General features: G+C 36.6%; 1 protein-coding gene across 1 annotated transcript in view; it reads left to right on the top strand.

The window, feature by feature from the left end:
* The window catches only part of gpc5a (glypican 5a), a 381,628-nt gene that overhangs the window by 211,815 nt on the left and 145,398 nt on the right, over positions 1 to 24,415 (top strand). Inside the window, exon 8 of the mRNA XM_061974735.2 lies at positions 3,942 to 4,104. Within this exon, the coding sequence (XP_061830719.2) occupies positions 3,942 to 4,104 (163 nt within the window). The remainder of the gene's footprint in view (positions 1 to 3,941; positions 4,105 to 24,415) is intronic.

The following is a 24,415-nucleotide window of genomic DNA, read 5'->3' as shown; positions in this document are numbered from 1 at the left end:
TTATATATTGTTATTTACAGCTAAACACTGATATTTATTATTTATATATTGTTATTTACATGTAAAAACGGACATTTATTCTTTATATATTGTTATTTACAGATAAACACTTGCATTTATTTTTTAGATATTGTTATTTACAGATAAACACTGCCATTTATTATTTTTATATTGTTATTTACAAATAAACACTGCCATTTATTATTTATATATTGTTATTTACAGACAACCACTGACATGTATTATTTATGTATTGTTATTTACAGATAAACACTGACATTTATTATTCATATATTGTTGTTTAAACATAAACACTGGCATTTATTCTTTATATATTGTTATTTACAGATAAACACTGACATTTATTATTTATATATTTTATTTAAACATAAACACTGGCATTTATTCTTTAATATATTGTTGATTACAGATAAACACTGCCATTTATTATTTTTATATTGTTATTTACAGATAAGCACTGACATGTATTATTTATATATTGTTATTTACAGATAAACACTGACATTAATTATTTATATATTGTTATTTACAGATAAACACTGACATTTATTATGTATATATTGTTATTTAAACATAAACACTGGCATTTGTTCTTTATATATTGTTATTTACAGATAAACACTGACATTTATTATTTATATATTGTTATTTACAGATAAACACTGGCATTTATTCTTTAATATATTGTTATTTACAGATAAACACTGACATTAATTATTTATATATTGTTATTTACAGATAAACACTGACATTTATTATGTATATATTGTTATTTAAACATAAACACTGGCATTTGTTCTTTATATATTGTTATTTACAGATAAACACTGACATTTATTATTTATATATTGTTATTTACAGATAAACACTGGCATTTATTCTTTAATATATTGTTATTTACAGATAAACACTGACATTTATTATTCATATATTGTTATTTACAGATAAACACTGACATTTATTATTTATATATTGTTATTTACAGATAAACACTGACATTTATTCTTTAATATATTGTTATTTACAGATAAACATTGACATGTATTATTCATATATTGTTATTTACAGATAAACACTGACATTTATTATTTATATATTGTTATTTACAGATAAACATTCACATTTATTATGCATATATTGTTATTTAAACATTAACACCGGCATTTATTACAGATTACAGATAAACACTGACATGTATTCATTGACTTACTTTTTAGTAAAAGAACTATGACCTGATATTGTTTACAGTATATACAGTACATGGTATCAGTGTAGAAATATAAGTCGTGAGCCTGATTTGTATAAACTACCCTGCACTGTGAAATGCGGTGGAAACCCAAACCTCGCACTTCTACAGGAACTTATAGATCCAGGAACCAGAGGCTCTTTTGGTGTAAAAGGGCCTAAAGTAGCTAATTGTCTCAGCTCTTCCACTGCAGCAACCTTGTTGCTCTCCTGTACTGAACCACTAATTAGCATCGACACTACCTTTCTGATCAGTGCAAAACATTCTCTGCTTTCCAATGATGCGCCATGAATTTAAATGTTCCAATTACTATTTTGTTTTTCCCCTGGTGCCACTAAAAAAAACAAAAAACAACCTTAGTGGCGGGCAATCCAATGCAGCTCGTACGATGGTGCTCAAACAAATGAGTTTCAGAGCCGCCATAACAAGCTTTCAGTGGATCTAACGTCTTGTATTTGATATTGAGGCTATTTTTCATTAAAAATTACAAAATAGGAGACAGACTAATAATAATTTAAAAGAAACGTGGCAAAGTGAAGGGATCCGGAGAGTGGATGTTTTGCATTTAGATTAGTGTCTGATCAGCAGCTCTTTTGCATTTTCTCTCTGTTTGGCTTCCATTTGACTGTGCATACAGATTGATGTGCAACGGAAGCCGTATTTACTGTAACCTAATGTGAAGGTGATACGTGTACACACGATACATGCTCAATGTCAATATTGAATGTGGTAGTCAGCGCTAGGCAGAGGTGGGCCGAGGAGCAACAATTGTACTCAAGTAAGAGTACCTGATGCAGGACTTTGACAAGTGCAAACCTGGCTGGAAACTGGATCACGATAACTGTTTTACATCGTGTTTTACTTCACTGGTTTTGGGGTTTGTATATATGTATATATGGATGTATGGATATGTATATATATATATGTACTGTATATATGTGTAAACACATATATACACATATATATATATACACACACACAAATATATATATATATATACACACACACATATATATATATACACATTATTATGTATACACATATATATATGTATACACACCTATATATATATATATATATATATATATATATATATATATATACTGTATATATGTGGAGGTTGCCCTCTAGTGGGTTCCTCGGACAACCACACACTGCCACGAGAGCTCGGATATCAGGGTACAACACTGTTTTATTTGCCTAAAAGTTGAGAGCCTTTTGCTTTCCAGCAAAAATGTCTTTTTCGTTGGTCGTGTCTCTCTCTCTCTCTGGCTCCCACTCCAACTCCAACACTATGTCTCGTCCCGGCTGCTGCTAATAAAGGCGACAGATGGTTAGATAAAAAGGCCCACCTGGGCCATACACTCGCTGTCTTTGAGGCCGGTCCTTGCACGCCCCGTTCCACGGCAGGCCCGCAGGCCACGTCCCCTCCACAATATATGTATATATATATATATATATATATATATATATATATATTTCTTTTTTTATACATATATATGTATATATGTATATATATATACACACATTAATATATATATATATACATATACATATACATATATTTATACATAAATATGTGTATATATACACATATATATATATATATATATATATATATATATATATATATATATATATATATATATACATACATATATATATATATACATACATATATATATATATATATATATATATATATATACATATATATATATATATATATATATATGTATATATATATATATATATATATGTATGTATATATATATATATATATATATATATATATATATATATATATATATATATATATATATATATATATATATATATATATATTTATATATATACACACACAGACACCCACACCCACATATATACATATATTTATACACAGACATATATATATATATATATATATATATATATATATATATATATATATATATATATATATATATATATATATATATATATATATATATATATATATTTATATATATATATTGTGGAGGGGCCGTGGCCTGCGGGCCTGCCGTGGAACGGGGTGTGCAAGGACCGGCCTCGAAGACAGCGACAGGTGAGTGTATGGCCCAGGTGGGCCTTTTTATCTAATCACCTGTCGCCTTTATTAGCAGCAGCCGGAACGAGACATAGTGTTGGAGTTGGAGTGGGAGCCAGAGAGCGAGAGAGACACGACCAACAAAAAATACATTTTGCTGGAAAGCAAAAGGCTCTCAACATTTATGCAAATAAATCTGTGTGTGTGTGTACATACATGTATATACATACATATTCATATACATACAGATATACATACATATAAATTTTTTAAATATACATATACATACATACATATATTTTTTTACATCAACTATTGAGAGAGCGAGTGCCTTTGGTCATGCAACCAACCTTGCTTCGCAACTTCCGCTTTCTTCCGGCATAGAACAACAAATTGATCCCATTTTTTATTGATATCAATTACGTGTCTACCGTGATACATATTAATATCCTAACATATTGACTCACCATGACAAACTTTACACCACCAATTTTAACTGGCATTCGCACATAAACACTGTAGGGACCGCAGTGCCTATCGATCGGACGATTTCTCCTGATTAATTACATATTGACACCCGCGATACGTCTTGTTTTTGCGTCGCAGCTGCTGCAAGGAAAGTCCATTCCTAAACTGGGGACCTTGGACCAGATTGAAACCGGAAGCGGGGACGTGGAAGGACGATACAGCGGCGACTGCGACGACGAAGACGGCTGTGACGGGTCGGGTGGTGGCGGTGTCAAGAAGAACATCCAGAGAGTATCCAAACGTAAGTCTCAATCTCAGTCCCTGGCATGAATGAAATACTGCTGTGGACGTTTCTCCCCTCCGGGTTCCTCGGACCACCAAGCACCAAAATGACAGAGCAGTTTCAGGTTCACAATACTGTTTTATTTTTCAATACTCTGTGGGTCGCTTCGCTGCAGGTCCGCGGGCCACGCCCCCCTCCACAACTGCATATTAGTTGTTATGGGTGTCATACAGTGATACTACTTTGTCCACTATCGATATTGGAGCCTCGAGTATTGGTTGGTTGTATTTTGTAATGTGCAATATTGGAAAAGACTCGATCGAGTGAAATTGGTCAAACGGAGAACACTGGTAGGTATAAAAAACATATTTATTATTAACCTGGAAAGGACTTATGCTGTCTTTAAATTAAGCCGTAAATTGTTTTTGGCGACATCTTGTGGTCACAAATATTCTACTCAGCTTAAGCGCTTGATATTGGCATTGTATTAACTAAAGACACTTATTAGGTATGTCGAGCTTGTGTGCTATTGTGCGCTTAGCTGCTGTGTAGCTGCTAGCTCCTAGTAGCCTATAGGCTAGCTATGTTTACCTTTTTGTAAATGACTTTTATTTTATTGTGCGCTTATTGGAGGACATTCGGATGTTAACTTAAAAGTGTATCGTACATCGGAGACTGTCGATAAAAAGCCGATATCATTCAATATTTTTGCTGATATCGGACCAATATACTTTGACAAACTAAACTGCAATGTTGTTCCACTAAGGACACTTATTACGTATGTACAGCTTGTGTGCTATTGTGCGCTTAGCTGCTGTGTAGCTGCTAGCGCCTAGTAGACTATATAGCCCAGCATGTTTACTTTTGCACTGGTACTTGTATCGGAGATTTTAGATGCAAGTCGATATCGTTTGATATCTGCTGATACTTGGTGATACCAAGTGCTTGTTCAGTTGGTTCTTTCTTTCTTGATTATTTTTTTTATTTTATTTCCCCCCCCCCCCTGCTTATCGCACAAGGGTGGGACCAGACTCCTGTTGGACGATTGATCACTTGAGCAACGTGTGCTTGTGAAGTTTTAACATGTTTCAAATAAATTGAATTAAAATTGAAATTGATATCAGACATCCGATATCAATGTTGGAACGGTACACCCCTAGTCTTTGTATCGCTACAGTAGGAAGGGGATTCATATAGCCCACATTCGTCGTGGTTTACCTCAGTGTCTTAACCTCAGAGTGCTTCGTAGAGGGCCGCAGAAAAATATAATTTTCTCAGTTGTGGTCCGTATAGACCGCAGCGGTACTCTGTTGTAATACACTTTTCCACCACTTGTTGCAGGAATGACAATATTAAAAAAAAAAAGAAAAAGTCTGAAGCTAAAGTCATAAAGAAGTTTCTCAAGTGCAAAACATATGACTAAAGTGGTGAAGTTGTATTTTAATTTGCACTTTAATTTTGTTAACAGTTTATTTAAAGAACCTATATTATTTGTTAGAATGTCTTAATTTTAGCGCTGTGTAATCTGAAGTAAATCTATTTTTAATCAGTTTTTCTTTTGCAGTTATTTGGCTAGTATTTATTTTTCTAATCAGCCTAGCATAGTCTCATATCAATTAACATTATGAATTCAATATTCGTTTTTTGCTTGGGCCCCTGTAGTGAAACAGTTGGGCCCCTAGGACAATATGGTTAGGAACCACTTATTTACCTGACATAAATATCTGCTTGAATTGTGATTTTAAAACAAATTATCCATAAAGCGGTTCACTGTAAAAATTACAATAATTTTACGGTAAAAAACTGGCGGCTCAATTGCTAGAACTTTAGCGTTAAAAAAACCCTGTTTTTTTTTTTCATTGCAATTGGCAATTCCAACTTTGTAGCGTGGCGCTTTCCATCATTTTCAGCAGACTGCATTCCTAATAATAATTTAAAAAAAGTTAAATATCTGCTTGATTTGTGATTTTAAAACAAGTTATCCATTAAGCGGTTCACTGTAAAAACTACAATAGTTTTGCGTTAAAAAAACTGGCGGCTCAATTGCTAGAACTTTAGCGTTAAAAAATCCCCTGTTTTTTTTCCAATTACAGTAATACACCGTAAAAACAACAATGGTGGATTCCAGGGTAAAAAAACAGCAGATGGCAGTGGAGTGTTAAATATCTTAAAATGTGTTTTGTGGCAATTCCAACTTTGGAGCGTAGCGCTTTCCATCATTTTCAGCAGACTGCATTCCTAATAACAAATAAATAAAAAAATGTGTTGAATACCTGCTTGATTTTAGATTTTAAAACAAGTCATCCATAAAGTGGTACACTGTAAAAATTACAATAATTTTGCGTTAAAAAACTGCCGGCTCAATTGCTAGAACCTTAGCTTAAAAAAACCCCCTTTTTTTTCTTTTTACCATTTACAGTAATAGACCGTAAAAACAACAATCGTGGATTTCATGGTAAAAAACAGCAGATGGCAGTGGAGTGTTGAATATTTTAAAATGTGTTTTGTGGCAATTCCAACTTTGTAGCGTGGCGCTTTCCATCATTTTCAACAATCTGCATTCCTAATAACAAATACAAAAAAAAAAAAAGTTAAATAAAAGCTTGATTTGTGATTTTAAAACAAGTTATCCATGAAGCGGTACACTTTAAAAACTACAATAATTTTGCATTAAAAAACTGGCGGCTCAATTGCTAGAACTTTAGTGTAAAAAGCCCAGTTTTTTCCATTTTTACAGTAACACACCGTAAAAACAACAATCGTGGATTCCATGGTAAAAAAACCAGCAGATGGCAGTGGAGTGTTGAATATCTTAAAATGTGTTTTGTGGCAATTCCAACTTTGTAGCGTGGCGCTTTCCATCATTTTCAGCAATCTGCATTCTTAATAACAAATACAAAGAAAAAAAATTGTTGAATATCTGCTTGATTTGTGATTTTAAAACAAGTCATCCATCAAGTGGTACACTGTAAAAATTACGATAATTAAGCGAATTTTAGCGTAAAAAAAACAGTTTTTTTTACAGTTGAGGATTTCATGGTAAAAAACAGCAACTCAGTCGGCAGAATTTTACTGTAAAAAAGCTGGTGTTGTTTTTCTATTTACACAAATACATTGTAAATACAGCTGTGGATTTTACGGGAGAGCCATATGAATTCTGTACAATATAAGACTCTTTTTTTTGCGTTAAATGTAGAAAAGTTACAGTGCTAAAGTAAAAAAAATAAATTAAAAAAAAATACCTCCAGTGATAAATCCTCCAATTTTGACCTTTATGTTTCATCATACTCATAAACTGCTTCGCTTCGTCTTACATTTTTCTTGCTGCATGGAAATTGAAAAGTTTAGTTTAATGAGTGAAGCAAACTGGAAGTAAAACGGTATAAAAATCTGTCTTATTAAGAATCATCCCAGACTCCAGTTTATGACAGACATGATGATAGTCGTGAAATATAATGCTTTCAATGGAGGCATTAAGGCAATCAAGGCACATTATTTATAAAATGATGGCTCCATGGAGGACCAGTAACCCCCGATGAATGACTCGCCTCCCCGCTCTCGTCCTTAAACACGCTAACCGCTGGATTCATCCTCCCCAGTCTTGTTGCCGGTGGCGACAGCGAGGGTGGGGCCCGGTGGTCATCCAAACAAGTCACTCTCACAGTATAAATGTTCCCTCTGCCGCCTGACAGTCCGTATGGAGGGAAGACTGCTTTACCGTCCGTGACAGCATAGCTGCCCTGGTTCTTGTCTCCCGCCCAAGCAGCTTGTGTGTTTACAACCCGCTGTGTGCTATGACCTCCACGCCACAGGTGTCAAACCCAAGGCCCGGGGGAGGTCACATCATTTTATATGGCCACCAAAAGCCTGGATAAAATGTACGCCAATAAAGTACAATATATTTTTTAACTAAATGGACACATTATTTCGGAAAATTTTGACAGAAAAAAAAAAATTGCATGTACTGCTTGAAATTGCATACCTAGTATTGCAACAAATATTATATTACCATATATTTCAACATTTTTTTTGGTTAAAATAAAAACCAATATGCTTGACTTATGATTTTAAAGTAAGTTATCCATGGAATTGTAAACTGTAAAAACAAACAAACTGCCAGAACATTTCAAACATCGATGACATCTATTAAACAAGACAAGAAGCAAGGAAATAAACAGAGACCGAATTCAATTTGGCTGAATTTGAGGAGAAACGTCTGGTCTGTACTCTTGCACAGTTTCCAGCACGCTCTGACGAAAAAAGGTTTACGTCTCCTCTTTTATTTGGATATTCCCTGTTTACACAACAACAGCTGTTTCTAAAGGAATGGGGGGGGGGTATGTAAACAGCCATTGTTTTCGGTCACATTAACACAAAAGAAAAAGATGCCTCGGGCTTGGGCTGGTCCTGGATCGAGCTTGGGCAAGTCTTGGATCACAATAGATAACCCCTCCCGTCTCCTCCCATCGTACACAGCGGAATTTTCCAAGCCTTTGGCTTGGTGCAACAAAGACAGCTTTCATCTGTTCACTGGGGAACTCAGGGAATGGAAAGTTTTTTGATAATTTACATACAATTTTTCTGACAACTTATATGACACATTCCAAAACAACCTTCCCTAGTCATGGTGCAAAAAATAATAATAATTTGGACACCCTTGATGTACAGAAATACACAATAAAAACAACCTTAGATTTTACGGGAAAACAGCTCAGTTACCAGAATTTAACCTTCAAATAAATGCTGTATAGTTTTTCTATTTACAGTAATAGACTGTAAAAACAACAACTGTGTATGTTAAGGTAAAAAACTGCAGCTCAATTGCCAGAACTTTACCGTAAAAAAACTGTGGTACCGTTTTTCCATTTGTAGTAAATACACCATAAAAACAACAATCACGGATTTTATGGGTAAAAAAAACCCCCAGCAGCTCAGTCACCAGAATTGTTCGGTAAAAAAACTTTGGTGTCGTTGCTGCCATCTTGTGGACAATGTGAGTAAATCCGATCAATGACCCTTGAAAGTACTTTGAAATAATAGCACAACATTTACTTATATGACACATTCCAAAACAACCTTCCCTAGTCATGGTGCCAAAAAAAAAAACGTTTGGACGCCCTCGTATACAGAAATACACAATAAAAACAACCGTATATTGTACGGGAAAACAGCTCAGTCACCAGAATTTAACCTTAAAGGCCTACTGAAATGAAATTTTGTGGTTGGGGGCGTGGTTAAGAGGGGAGGAGTATATTTACAGCTAGAATATATATATATATATATATATATATATATATATATATATATATATAAGAAATACTAAGTCAAGTATTTCATATAAATATATATATATATATATATATATATATATACATATATACATATTATATATATATATATATATACTATATATATATATATACATATATATATAAGAAATATTTGACTTCAGTGAATTCTAGCTATAAATATATATTTATTTTATTATATATATATATATATATATATATGTCTTAATAAGGTTATCCAAAAAATAGTGCTCGATACCGTAGTAGAGCGCAATATATGTATGTGTGGGGAAAAAAAATCACAAGACTATTTCATCTCTACAGGCCTGTTTCATGAGGGGGGTACCCTCAATCGTCAGGACGATTGAGGGTACCCCCCTCATGAAACAGGCCTGTAGAGATGAAATAGTCTTGTGATTTTTTTCCCCCACACATACATATATATATATATATATATATATATATATATATATATATATATATATATATATATATATATATATATATATATATATATATATATATATATAAATAAGGGAAATACTTGAATTTCAGTGTTCATTTATTTACACATAACACTCATCTACTCATTGTTGAGTTAAGGATTGAATTGTCCATCCTTGTTCTATTCTCTGTCACTATTTTTCGAACCATGCTGAACACCCTCTCTGATGATGCATTGCTGTGTGGCACGCACAAAAGTGCCTTCATCAAATGCACTAGATGGCAGTATTGTCCTGTTTAAGAGTGTCACAACATTGCTGTTTACGGCAGACGAACTGCTTTACGGTAGAGGAAAACGTGACTGCTGTTGTTGTGTGTTGTTGCCGCGCTGGGAGGACGTTAAAGAAACTGCCTAACAATAAACCCACATAAGAAACCAAGAACTCGCCTTCGATCATTCTACAGTTATAACGTCATTGGGCAGGTACGCTGTTTATATTGTGGGAAAGCCTGAAAGCCTGAGTCTGCCTGAATTTCGGGAGATTTTCGGGAGAGGCGCTGAATTTCGGGAGTCTCCCGGAAAATCCGAGAGGGTTGGCAAGTATGATGTATTCTCCCTGATCACACAGTCTCTTCACTAAACAATACAAAAAAAGCAAAAAAAAAGCCTTCTAACCCTGAAACATTTCAAACCGTCAACTACCGTACATCAGTTTGAGCCTTTTATGATGACACTCAATTAACCTTTACTCACTCTTTCAGGCTTATTTCCCAGCAATTGTCTGCTTTTTTTATGAACACGTACGACTTCAGTGCAATCTGCCGTCGCTCTGCCAGATGCACACAGAATCGAAACCAATACAATATACCATATTTTCCGGACCATAGGGCACACCGGATTATAAGGCGCACTGCCGATGAATGGTCTAGTCAGGTCTATTTTCATAAAAAAGGCGCACCGATTATAAGCATACTTGCCAACCCTCCCGGATTTTCCGGGAGACTCCCGAAATTCAGCGCCTCTCCCGAAAATCTCCCGGGACAAATTTTCTCCCGAAAATCTCCCGAAATTCAGGCGGACTCAGGTCCATGCGGACCTGATTCAGCTTTCCCACAATATAAACAGTGTACCTGCCCAATCACGTTATAACTGTAAAATGATGGAGGGCGAGTTCTTGGTTTCTTATGTGGGTTTATTGTTAGGCAGTTTCATTAACGTCCTCCCAGCGCGGTAACAACACACCTACCGTAAAGCAGTTCGTCTGCCCTAAACAGCAATGTTGTGACACTCTTAAACAGGACAATACTGCCATCTAGTGCATTTGATGAAAGCACTTTTGTGCGAGGCACACAGCAATGCATAATCAGAGAGGACGTTCAGCATGGTTAGAAAAATAGTGACAGAGAATAGAACAAGGACGGACAATTCAACCCTTAACTCAACAATGAGTAGATGAGTGTTATGTGTGTGTATATGTGTAAATAAATGAACACTGAAATTCAAGTATTTATTATATATATATATATATATATATATATATATATATATATATATATATATATATATATATATATATATATATATAAAATAAAAGAAATATATATTTATAGCTAGAATTCACTGAAAGTTCAGTATTTCTTGTGTGTGTATATATATATATATATATATATATATATATATATATATATATATATATATATATCTATATATATGTATTATGTATATATGTGTATGTATATATATATATACTGTATATATATATATATATATATATATATATATATATATATATATATATATATATACATATATATATATATATATATATGAAATACTTGACTTAGTATTTCTTATATATATATATATATATATATATATATATATATATATATATATATATATATATATATATATATATATATATGTGTGTTTTTTTTTTGTTTTTTTTAAATTAAGAAATACAATCATGTGTGCTTACGGACTGTATCCCTGCAGACTGTATTGATATACATTGATATATAGTGTATATATTGTGTTTTTATGTTGATTTAATTTAAAAAAAAAAAAAAAAAAAAAAAATTTTTTTTTTTTTTTTTCCCTTGTGCAGCCCGGTTCCAATCGGTACCGGTCCGCGGCCCGGTGGTTGGGGACCACTGGTCTACATAACATGTAATGGTGGTTCTTTGGTCAAAATGTTGCATAGATGATGTTTTACAGATCATCTTCAAGTCACTTTCTGGCAGTCGCTTCAGGATGCGCCGTCCTATTTACGTGGCTCACCTTCGACAGCGTCTTCTCCCCGTCATCTTTGTTGTAGCAGTGTAGCGTGCAAGGACGTGAGTGGAAGAAGTGTCAAAAGATGGAGCTAACTGTTTTAATGACATTCAGACTTTACCGCAATCAATAACGGAGCATCTCCTCATCCGGAAACAACAACAAGGCCGGAAATGTGTCCCGTGAAAAACCGTCCGACCGGAACTCTAATAACTAAAGTTCCTTGGGTAAATAATGTAAACTCACCACACCGGTATGTTTTAGTGCTTTAATGGCGAGGTTACTGACAGATATAAGTAGGAACTTTACACTACTTTATTAGAAATGGCAACAGCGGAGGATGAATGTCCCATAACAAGAAGATTGAGAAAAACAAGAGGATATGGTGTCGGCGTGGACTACAAAGGGCAAATTTTCAGGACTTATGCAGATCCCAAATACAGATCAGCAGGTACCAGAAGGTAAGAAAAGTCTATTTTGCATAATATTGCGAAACACAACGGCAGATAATATGTCTTACCTTATACACACACCATAATAATACTCCTATGTTGAAGCACAGTACAATCCATCAAGCGGGCGGCTTCATAGCTTACCAAAGTCGTACTAAAAAATGTTGACAGATTTTTGAGCGCCGTGTGTAATGTTCTATATTTTCAATGGAACATATAAAATGTTGGTGTTGTTTACTTGAGTCATATTGCTATCATATTGCAGTCTACATGTATCTCTTATGTTTGACTGCCATCTACTGGTCACACTTATCATTACCAAATAAAATGGCTTCGAGGTCGATAAGCAAAACCAGAATGATTCCGTACATTAGGCGCACCGGGTTATAAGGCGCACTGTCGAGTTTTGAGAAAAAAAAATTTTTTAAGTGCGCCTTATAGTCCGGAAAATACGGTACATATTACGGCCGCGTTCCTAAGGCAAAATTCCCCCCAAAAAGTGCAGTTACCCTATCGCTCAAAATCATTATGAAAGAAAACAAGACAAAAGGTTCTTTATTTTTTTCGCTTTCTAACTTGTAAAAATGGTTTCTTGTTCTAGGTGGCTAGCAATGGCAGCTAATGGCAGAAAAATCAATTTTAAAAATGCATTCAAAAACCACCAACGATACTTAATTTCAGTTCTGTAACCTGTATAATAACCAAGCTGTAGCGACATTGTTTTTGTAAGAGCAAATACAGAGGAACTATCATTTCACCATGTACCAAATAAAATAGCTTCGAGGTCGGTAAGCTCAACCAAATTTATTACTTACATTAGGTGCACTGTCGAGTTTTGAGACGAAAAAAAAAAAAAGATTTTAAGTGCGGAAAATACGGTATGCAATATTTTCCACAAAAAATATTTCAAAGTAAAATATTGTATGTGAAGTAATATGTCAAAAAGTCATAAAAACACTGATTTTAATGGATCATTATTGTTTGAGCAATGGCAGTTTTAAAGTAAAAAACAGCCTGAATGGCATATTTGTGTTAATTGTGTCAATATTGCAACATTTACATTACCCTTTTATTCCAGTTTTATACTTATATTTTTAAAAACACCTCTGACCTATATCTGTTAAACCCCTCATGGTAACAGAAGTTAGCCGATGATGTTCTTGTTATATCTCTGGTTAAAAACAAGTTGCAAATGACCCCTTTTAAATGACATCATGACTATTAAGATGTTCCTGTTTTATTTTTGATTGAAAAAAGTTGCAAATAACCCCTTTTAAATGACATCGGGACTATTAAGATTTGCCTAACGATCTGCTAAATAATGCAAAAAGCAGTTTGGTGCAGCATATTGCTTTGGAAGCAGATTTTTTTTCGTTGTCGTCTGATTATAACACATTGTTCTGATCGGACTAGCAAGCTGTGCAAATTTGCTCCAGCTGCACCGAATGATTGAAGAGTCAACTCATTACACCTCTCTCTGCAGAGTGGAAAGTAATTATTGTTTTTGCCGTTGCTAATTACAAACTGGGAAGTTAGAAAGTTTCTGGATTTATTGACACGGTGCTTACTTTTAAAAGCCGTAGACACAAAAATAAAATACTAAGCAGAGACAGAGAGCCAAAAGATTCTGAGGTTAAAACATGCTACACATGAATTATTAATATTTAGAGCAAAGGTGTCCAAACTACGGCCTCTCGGGTGTTTTCATATAATATTTAAATATATCGCGGTTAGATAGGTGTCAATTATTCTCCATCCTGTGGAAAATATGAATAACTGGAGAAAGTGTGCACAGCATTTACTTATATGACCCAATCCAAACAACCTTCCCTCATCATGGCGCAGAAAAATAAATTCAACCAGCACAAAAAGTAAACAAACGTGGTCACACATAACACAACCTGCTCACTGAACTTTGTGGATATTATAAAAAACGTCATTAGCATAATTTATTTTTAAATTACACTCATTTAAAATCCATTGTAAGGTATGATGGGAAAATGGAAAACACTCTCCACAGTTGTCCATGTTTGACTTCCAGCTGCTTAATATTTCTGATTGATTACACAAAGCTTTAAGAAGGTCGTCACGGAAGTAAACAAGGTAGGAGTTGAACTTTCACATACAGTATTTTTCGGACTATAAGTCACAGTTTTTCTCATAGTTTATGAAAATTGCATAATGTTTTTTTCCTTCTTTATTATGCATTTTCGGCAGGTGCGACTTATACTCCGGTGCGACTTATACTCCGAAAAATACGGTACTCTTACTATTTGATTATAATAATTATAAATTTTTTATTCATTATATTATTAAAATATGCACATATATTCATACACATATATATAAACACACACACACACACACACACACACACACACACACACACACACACACACACACACACACACACACACGCACGCACACACACACACACACACACACACACACACACACACACACACACACACACACACACATGTATAAACATATATAATATATAGATACAGATACATATATATATCCATCCATCCATCCATCTTCTTCCGCTTATCCGAGGTCGGGTCGCGGGGGCAGCAGCCTAAGCAGGGAAGCCCAGACTTCCCTCTCCCCAGCCACTTCGTCCAGCTCCTCCCGGGGGATCCCGAGGCGTTCCCAGGCCAGCCGGGAGACATAGTCTTCCCAACGTGTCATGGGTCTTCCTCGTGGCCTCCTACCGGTCGGACATGCCCTAAACACCTCCTTAGGGAGGCGCTCGGGTGGCATCCTGACCAGATGCCCAAACCACCTCATCTGGCTCCTCTCAATGTGGAGGAGCAGCGGCTTTACTTTGAGCTCCCCCCGGATGACAGAGCTTCTCACCCTATCTCTAAGGGAGAGCCCCGCCACCCGGCGGAGGAAACTCATTTCGGCCGCTTGTACCCGTGATCTTGTCCTTTCGGTCATAACCCAAAGCTCATGACCATAGGTGAGGATGGGAACGTAGATCGACCGGTAAATTGAGAGCTTTGCATTCCGGCTCAGCTCCTTCTTCACCACAACGGATCGATACAGCGTCCGCATTACTGAAGACGCCGCACCGATCCGCCTGTCGATCTCACGATCCACTCTTCCCTCACTCGTGAACAAGACTCCGAGGTACTTGAACTCCTCCACTTGGGGCAAGATCTCCTCCCCAACCCGGAGATGGCACTCCACCCTTTTCCGGGCGAGAACCATGGACTCGGACTTGGAGGTGCTGATTCTCATCCCAGTCGCTTCACACTCAGCTGCGAAACGATCCAGTGAGAGCTGAAGATCCTGGCCAGATGAAGCCATCAGGACCAAATCATCTGCAAAAAGCAGAGACCTAATCCTGCAGCCACCAAACCGGATCCCCTCAACGCCTTGACTGCGCCTAGAAATTCTGTCCATAAAAGTTATGAACAGAATCGGTGACAAAGGGCAGCCTTGGCGGAGTCCAACCCTCACCGGAAACGTGTCCGACTTACTGCCAGCAATGCGAACCAAGCTCTGACACTGATCATACAGGGAGCGGACCGCCACAATCAGACAGTCCGAAACCCCATACTCTCTGAGCACTCCCCACAGGATTTCCCGAGGGACACGGTCGAATGCCTTCTCCAAGTCCACAAAGCACATGTAGACTGGTTGGGCAAACTCCCATGCACCCTCAAGGACCCTGCCGAGAGTATAGAGCTGGTCCACAGTTCCACGAACAGGACGAAAACCACACTGTTCCTCCTGAATCCGAGGTTCGACTATCCGGCGTAGCCTCCTCTCCAGTACACCTGAATAGACCTTACCGGGAAGGCTGAGGAGTGTGATCCCACGATAGTTAGAACACACCCTCCGGTTCCCCTTTTTAAAGAGAGGAACCACCACCCCGGTCTGCCAATCCAGAAGTACTGCCCCCGATGTCCACGCGATGCTGCAGAGTCTTGTCAACCAAGACAGCCCTACAGCATCCAGAGCCTTAAGGAACTCCGGGCGGATCTCATCCACCCCCGGGGCCTTGCCACCGAGGAGCTTTTTAACTACCTCAGCAACCTCAGCCCCAGAAATAGGAGAGCCCACCACAGACTCCCCAGGCATATATATATATATATATATATATATATATATATATATATATATATATATATATATATATATATATATATATATATATATATATATATGTATATTTATACAGGCCAAAAGTTTGGACACATCTTCTCATTTCAATGCATTTTCTTTATTTTCATGACTATTTGCATTGTAGATTGTCACTGAAGGCATCAAAACTATGACACCTGTGAAGTGAAAATCATTTCAGGCGACTACCTCTTGAAGCTCACTGCGAGAATGCCAAGGGTGTGCAAAACAGTAATCAGAGTAAAGGGTGGCTATTTTGAATATAAAACATGTTTTCAGTTATTTTACTTTTTTTTTTGTTAAGTACATAACTCCACATGTGTTCATTCATAGTTTTGATGCCTTCAGTGACCATCTACAATGTAAATAGTCATGAAAATAAAGAAAACGCATTGAATGAGAAGGTGTGTCCAAACTTTTGGCCTGTATTGTATACATACATACATACATACATATACGTATATATATATATATACATACACATATATATATATATATATATATATATATATATATATATATATATATATATATATATATATATATATATATATATATATGTATGCATGATAATTATCAAACAAAAAGATCCTGAGCACTCACAGACAAGCAACCGCTAACGACTCTAACTCCACAATTGCAGAGAAAGACTTAACTGCCCACTCAACGGAAAGTGCTTAAAATCATCAGTTGTTTACATCATCATTATTTCGTAGACCCCAACTCAAGAACTCTACAGAGCTGAGTATATAAATATGGACTCTTAAAGACAACAAAATTGATCACGCCATTACATGGCAAGTTGTCGCATCTAGCTCATCATACAACAGTGCAGCTAAAAGCTGTAACCTGTGCCTGGAAGAACAATTATTTATTACATACCACCCCGGCATTGTCCACTTTAAACAAACGCAACAAACTGGTCTCATCATGAGAACCCAGAAGCAAGGTGCTGCTGTGTAACAATGGCCACACCCCCATGTAATGTACCCAACATATACAAACCCCGTTTCCATATGAGTTGGGAAATTGTGTTAGATGTAAATATAAATGGAATACAATGATTTGCAAATCATTTTCAACCCATATTCAGTTGAATATGCTACAAAGACAACATATTTGATGTTCAAACTGATAAATATATATTTTTTTGCAAATAATCATTAACTTTAGAATTTGATGCCAGCAACACGTGACAAAGAATTTGGGAAAGGTGGCAATAAATACTGATAAAGTTGAGGAATGCTCATCAAACACTTATTTGGAACATCCCACAGGTGTGCAGGCTAATTGGGAACAGGTGGGTGCCATGATTGGGTATAAAAACAGCTTCCCAAAAAAAGGATGGGGCGAGGTACACCCCTTTGTCCACAACTGCATGAGCAAATTGTCAAACAGTTTAAGAACAACGTTTCTCAAAGTGCAATTGCAAGAAATTTAGGGATTTCAACATCTACGGTCCATAATATCATCAAAAGGTTCAGAGAATCTGGAGAAATCACTCCACGTAAGCGGCATGGCCGGAAACCAACATTGAATGACCGTGACCTTCGATCCCTCGGACGGCACTGTATCAAAAACCGACATCAATCTCTAAAGGATATCACCACATGGGCTCAGGAACACTTCAGAAAACCACTGTCACTAAATACAGTTGGTCGCTACATCTGTAAGTGCAAGTTAAAGCTCTACTATGCAAAGCGAAAGCCATTTATCAACAACATCCAGAAACGCCGCCGGCTTCTCTGGGCCCGAGATCATCTAAGATGGACTCATGCAAAGTGGAAAAGTGTTCTGTGGTCTGACGAGTCCACATTTCAAATTGTTTTTGGAAATATTCGACATCGTGTCATCCGAACCAAAGGGGAAGCGAACCACTGTTATCGACGCAAAGTTCAAAATCCAGCATCTGTGATGGTATGGGAGTGCATTAGTGCCCAACTTACACATCTGTGAAGGCACCATTAATGCTGAAAGGTACATACAGGTTTTGGAACAACATATGTTGCCATCTAAGCGCCGTCTTTTTCATGGACGCCCCTGCTTATTTCAGCAAGACAATGCCAAGCCACATTCAGCACGTGTTACAACAGCGTGACTTCGTAAAAAAAAAAAAGTGCGGGTACTTTCCTGGCCCGCCTGCAGTCCAGACCTGTCTCCCATCGAAAATGTGTGGCGCATTATGAAGCGTAAAATACGACAGCGGAGACCCCGGACTGTTGAACGACTGAAGCTCTACATAAAACAAGAATGGGAAAGAATTCCACTTTCAAAGCTTCAACAATTAGTTTCCTCAGTTCCCAATCGTTTACTGAGTGTTGTTAAAAGGAAAGGCCATGTAACACAGTGGTGAACATGCCCTTTCCCAACTACTTTGGCACGTGTTGCAACCATGAAATTCTAAGTTAATTATTATCTGCAAAACATGAGTTTGAACATCAAATATTTTGTCTTTGTAGTGCATTCAACTGAATATGGGTTGAAAAGGATTTGCAAATCATTGTATTCCGTTTATGTTTACATCTAACACAATTTCCCAACTCATATGGAAACGGGGTTTGTACATGTAACAGCCACAGTCACTTCAATAAAATCCCGACAAGCTCGGAAACCTGCGAAACAGATGATGATATAGCCTCTGCGTTACATCAATCAATCAATCAATGTTTACTTATATAGCCCTAAATCACAAGTGTCTCAAAGGGCTGCACAAGCCACAACTACATCCGCGGTACAGAGCCCACATAAGGGCAAGGAAAATCTCACAACCCCAATGGGACGTCGATGAGAATGACTATGAGAAACCTTGGAGAGGACCCCCCCCTAAGGGAGACCGGATGCAATGGACGTCGAGTGTGTCTGACATAATATTGTGAAAGTCCAGTCCATAGTGGATCCAACATAATAGTGAGAGTCCAGTCCATAATGGGGCCAGTAGAAGACCATCTCGAGCGGAGACGGGTCAGCAGCACAGAGATGTCCCCAACTGATGTGCAGGCGAGCGGTCCACCCCAGGTCCCGACCCTACATACATACACACATACATACATACATACATACATACATACACACACACTATGTGAGTGTTTGTGTATGCATCAACGCACATCCAAGTTGAACTGAAATGCCGTTTAAAAGCTAATTTGATTCCATTCTCTGCAATTATCTATAATCCTCCTCCCCTGTCTTTGGGCTTTATCAGCAGAACATGCTGTCGACGAAACAGCCTGATAACAAAATAAAATAGGATAAGATCGATGCCAACAATGGGGGCCCGATTTAAGGGATTATCCTCATTAGGCGGAATTGCGTTAACGTGAGTACTGTGTGAACGTGACAAGAAGCAACAAGGGCCCACGCGGGAACATCACATCAGCCGGAGAACTAAGGTGACAGTTTCATTGGTACTAGTCAAGGCTGGTTACCTCACTAACGCATGACGACTCTAGTAGTCGTCATCGTTCTAATATCAGCACACTTAGAAATATATTAGTATTTCTCTTCATCTCTTCAGTATTTCATCCGAGAGTTTGGAGTCCAAATAGTCTTTATTCATCTTTCCTTGGATGACGATGACACAGGCGACTGAGAACCTTCACTAAAACGTTATTACACGAGTGGGATGTGGAAGGAGCTCAATTTCCTACACCCATTTTATAAGTCTGCCCTCATTTTTCTCATGACTGCCTGTAAGGGCGAATGGACTAAGAAATAGCTCTGATGTACAGGCCCGAGGCTTTTTTTGTGGCCCGAAACAAGATTTAGTTTGTGGGCTCATTTTGGATCTTTCAGACGCGGTAGTATTGTAGTAGTACCCTTGGTGACCAGAAGTAGATTTAGCAATGAGTATGTGAATGGAATACACAACCAACCCAATTGTTGTTCAAGTACTTTTACCACTACATACTAGAAGAGGCAATTACTGAAGGAATTGCGTGTGAATGCTCCAATGCTGACGTTGAACTGAAATCCTGGAAATTTGTTATAGTCGGTGAACTAGAGCACACAATTCCCAAACAGGCGGAATTTTTGAAGGGCTCGAATTTAACCGCGCCCTTGTGACTTGCCGTAATGCCCTTATAAATTGACCAACATCAATGGCAACAACATGCCGTGACCGCCCTTGACTTTTTACTTGTTAATGGACGAGGGATGTAACGGTAAACGGTAAAATTATAATTTGTGATAAAATTCCCGACGGTTAGTCATACCGTCTAATTTTTTAATTACCAAAGAACCTTCAGTTATTAATGCATTTTAGGCAACACAAAGTCAGGCGCATGCGCACCAGCGTCGTTAGGCTTGATAATCATGGCGGACAAGCTACACGGACTTTGCTCCGGAGATTTCCCCTCGGAGTAAACGGAGCCAAGCGCTTGGTATTACGTTACGTTCCCTTGCTTCCTGGCGTGCGTTTAAGAGCGCACTGCTGTGTTTGGATGGAGACAGGTGTGGACAATATTGGAGACGGACGCAGTTGTCCCCACACTAAAAGTATACAGCGAAGGAGAAAACAATTTGATGTTGCTTTTGTTTTCTCAATACAGCGTCCTTAAAAATAAAAAAAAATAGTTATCACTTTAGTTTTAGTCTATATATATATATATATATATATACATATATAATAATAGATTTTATTTGTAAAAAGCCCTTTACATTGAGTAAACAACCTCAAAGTGCTACAGTGTATACATTTTTTTTTAAAAAGATAAAAAGATAATAAAAAATTTAAAAAAATAAAAACTAGAACAGCCAAATAGCTAAAACTAGTATGAATACATCTAAAAAAAAGTCTTTTTTATTTTTTTTAATTTTTTTATTTTTTTATAAAAGAAGGGTTTTTTTAAGCCTTTTTTAAAAGCATCCACAGTCTGTGGTGCCCTCAGGTGGTCAGGGAGAGCGTTCCACAGACTGGTAGAGGGGGGCATTTCCATGGAGGAACTGGTGGGTTAGTGTATATACATATATATATATATATATATATATATATATATATATATATATTTATATATATATATATATATAATAATCGATTTTATTTGTAAAAAGCCCTTTACATTGAGTAAACAACCTCAAAGTGCTACAGTGTATAAAAAAAATAAAATAAAAAATAAAAAAGATAATAAAAAAACTAGTTTGCATATATCTAAAAAAAGGCTTTTTTTTATTTTTTATTTTTTTATTTATTTTTTTAAAGAAGGTTTTTTTTAAGCCTTTTTTAAATGCATCCACAGTCTGCGGTGCCCTCAGGTGGTCAGGGAGAGCGTTCCACAGACTGGGAGCGGCGGAGCAGAAAGCCTGGTCTCCCATTGTTTGTAGCTTTGTCCTCGGAGGTTGGAGGAGGTTAGCCTGTCCAGAGCGGAGGTGTCGTGTGGAGGATTTGGGGGTGAGTAGTTCTTTGAGGTAGAGGGGGGCATTTCCATGGAGGCACTGGTGGGTTAGTAGGGTTAGTATATATATATATATATATATATATATATATATATATATATATATATATATATATATATATATATATATATATATATATATATATATATATATATGTATATATATATATATGCATGCACGCATGCTTTGGAGCCCCTGCCTCGAAATAAAATAATGTTTAAAATATGAGCCCTCCTTTAAGGCAACACTTGCCTTGACCTTAAAAAGTTAAAATTCGAGGCCTGATAGGGCATTGACACGCTATCTACCGTATTGCAAATTCTCGTTATCACTTTAGTTTTATTCTATACAATTATAATTTTTATCTAAAATAATGGTCAGTTATTTATGAGTCCCTTCTCATGCAATATATTTGGTTAGTATTTTTTTTTTCTAATCAGCCTGACCTAAGCCTAAGGTTTGTGTGTTAAATTAATAATAATCTTTGTGTTTACCACATGCTTTCATATCATTCGACAAGGTTGTAAACTGCACGCTGGTTATATACAAATATTGAATTTGATTAAAGTTAAGAGTAAAATCCCTAATTCGGTGTTAATATTGGAGTGGATCCCGTGCCCCTCTGTAGTGGAAAAGTTGGGTCCCGTGGTCGAAAAGGTTAAGAACCAGGCAAGCTACTCGGACAAGTAGAATTGATCCAACTAGTGACTGAAGTAAATGTAGAGTGTTATTACCCACCTCTGCAGATCGCTTTCCAGTCAAGTAGCCGATAACAGGAATGAGCATTTGAAAACATCATAACCAGGAATATGATGGCAAATCATTTCAGACCAAATGTGTGCTGCAGCATTAGTGGGATTTATTGCTCCACACTGTGGGTGTTTTTGCATACTTTAGCTCTCAGTGCAACCCACTTAGCTGCTGGGTCCTGGTAATTTCATTGGTTTTAACGGATAACTTTGCGTAGGTAATCACATGAGGCACATGAGCCGTCTAATTCCAATTTGGAAGAAGCCAAAAGGTCTCAAATCAGAGGGGTTAACTCGCTGCATGATGATAATTATACACCTAAAGTCATCACATAAAGCCGTGTTTGCCAAAGTGGTTTTGCCAACATCTACGTGGTGTTTTATTAATCTGCTCCCAGCTGTCAGATTCCAACTAACAAGCATCGGGAGACTTTGCAATGATGCAATTAGACGCAGCGAAATGAGCGCAATGCTAACGTCGGCATGCTTGCAGATCTGGCCAGCCACATTATTTTATATGGCCCTCGAAATCCTGGAAATAATATCTATCAATAAAGTACAATTAAAAAAAAAATTAAAATAGACACGTTCTTTCTAATTCGACAGACAAAATTGCATGTACTGCATGAAATTGTGTACATTTTAAACTATAATTGTATCTGATATTGCAACAAATATTATATAACCATATAATTTAAACATGTTTTTTATTAAAATTGTGGAAGTCTTGCTCCTCCGGGTTCCCTGGACCACCAAAGACGGACATGACAGCCGTGTTCATCTTTGCGAACAATGATTTATTTTTCAATAAGTTGTGCTTTTCAGCCATGTTCAATTTTCTCTCGCTCGTTCTCCACCATCAACAACCTCCTCTCCTTCCCGACTGCTACTTTTAACAGAGCGATAGGTGATCAGACAAACACTCACAGCTGTGTCATCCACGCACCTGTCACTAATCTCGAAGCCGATCTTGACACACCCCGTTTCGCTGCAGGTCCGCAGGCCACACCCCCTCCACAAAAATAAAAACAAATAGTTTCATATCTGCTTGATTTATGATTTCAAAGCAAAGCAAGTTATTAATGAAATTGTACACTGTAAAGATTACTGGGATTTTGCTGTAAAAAAAACTGGCAGCTGAGTTGAAAAACTGTGCTGCCTTTTTTTTATTTACATCGTAAAAAAATTTTTGGAGTAAAAAATTTTGCAAGATCAGTTGCCAGAGTTTCAACATAAAAAAACCCCAAACTGTGATACAGTTTTTTTCCATTTATAGGTATACACCATAACAATCTTAGAGTTTATGTGAAAAAAAACCCTAAAAAACGAAAGCTCAGTCACACCAGAATTTTCCCGTAAAAAAAAAAGTTGTTCCTTTTTTCCATTTACAGTAATACACCGTAAAAAAAAGAGTCTATTTTACAGTAGAAAAAAGCATCGTAAAAACAACAATCTTACATTTTACGTAAAAAACCCCCCCAAAAAACTAAAGCTCAGTCACACCAGAATTTTCCCGTAAAAAGAAAAAAAAATGCTGTGCCTTTTTCTATTTACAGTAATACACCGTAAAAAACAATGTCTATTTTACAGTAA

Source organism: Nerophis lumbriciformis, linkage group LG15 (genome assembly GCF_033978685.3).
Source record: "Nerophis lumbriciformis linkage group LG15, RoL_Nlum_v2.1, whole genome shotgun sequence".
Classification (NCBI taxonomy): Eukaryota; Metazoa; Chordata; class Actinopteri; order Syngnathiformes; family Syngnathidae; genus Nerophis; species Nerophis lumbriciformis.
This window is presented reverse-complemented; position numbering and strand designations above follow the sequence as displayed.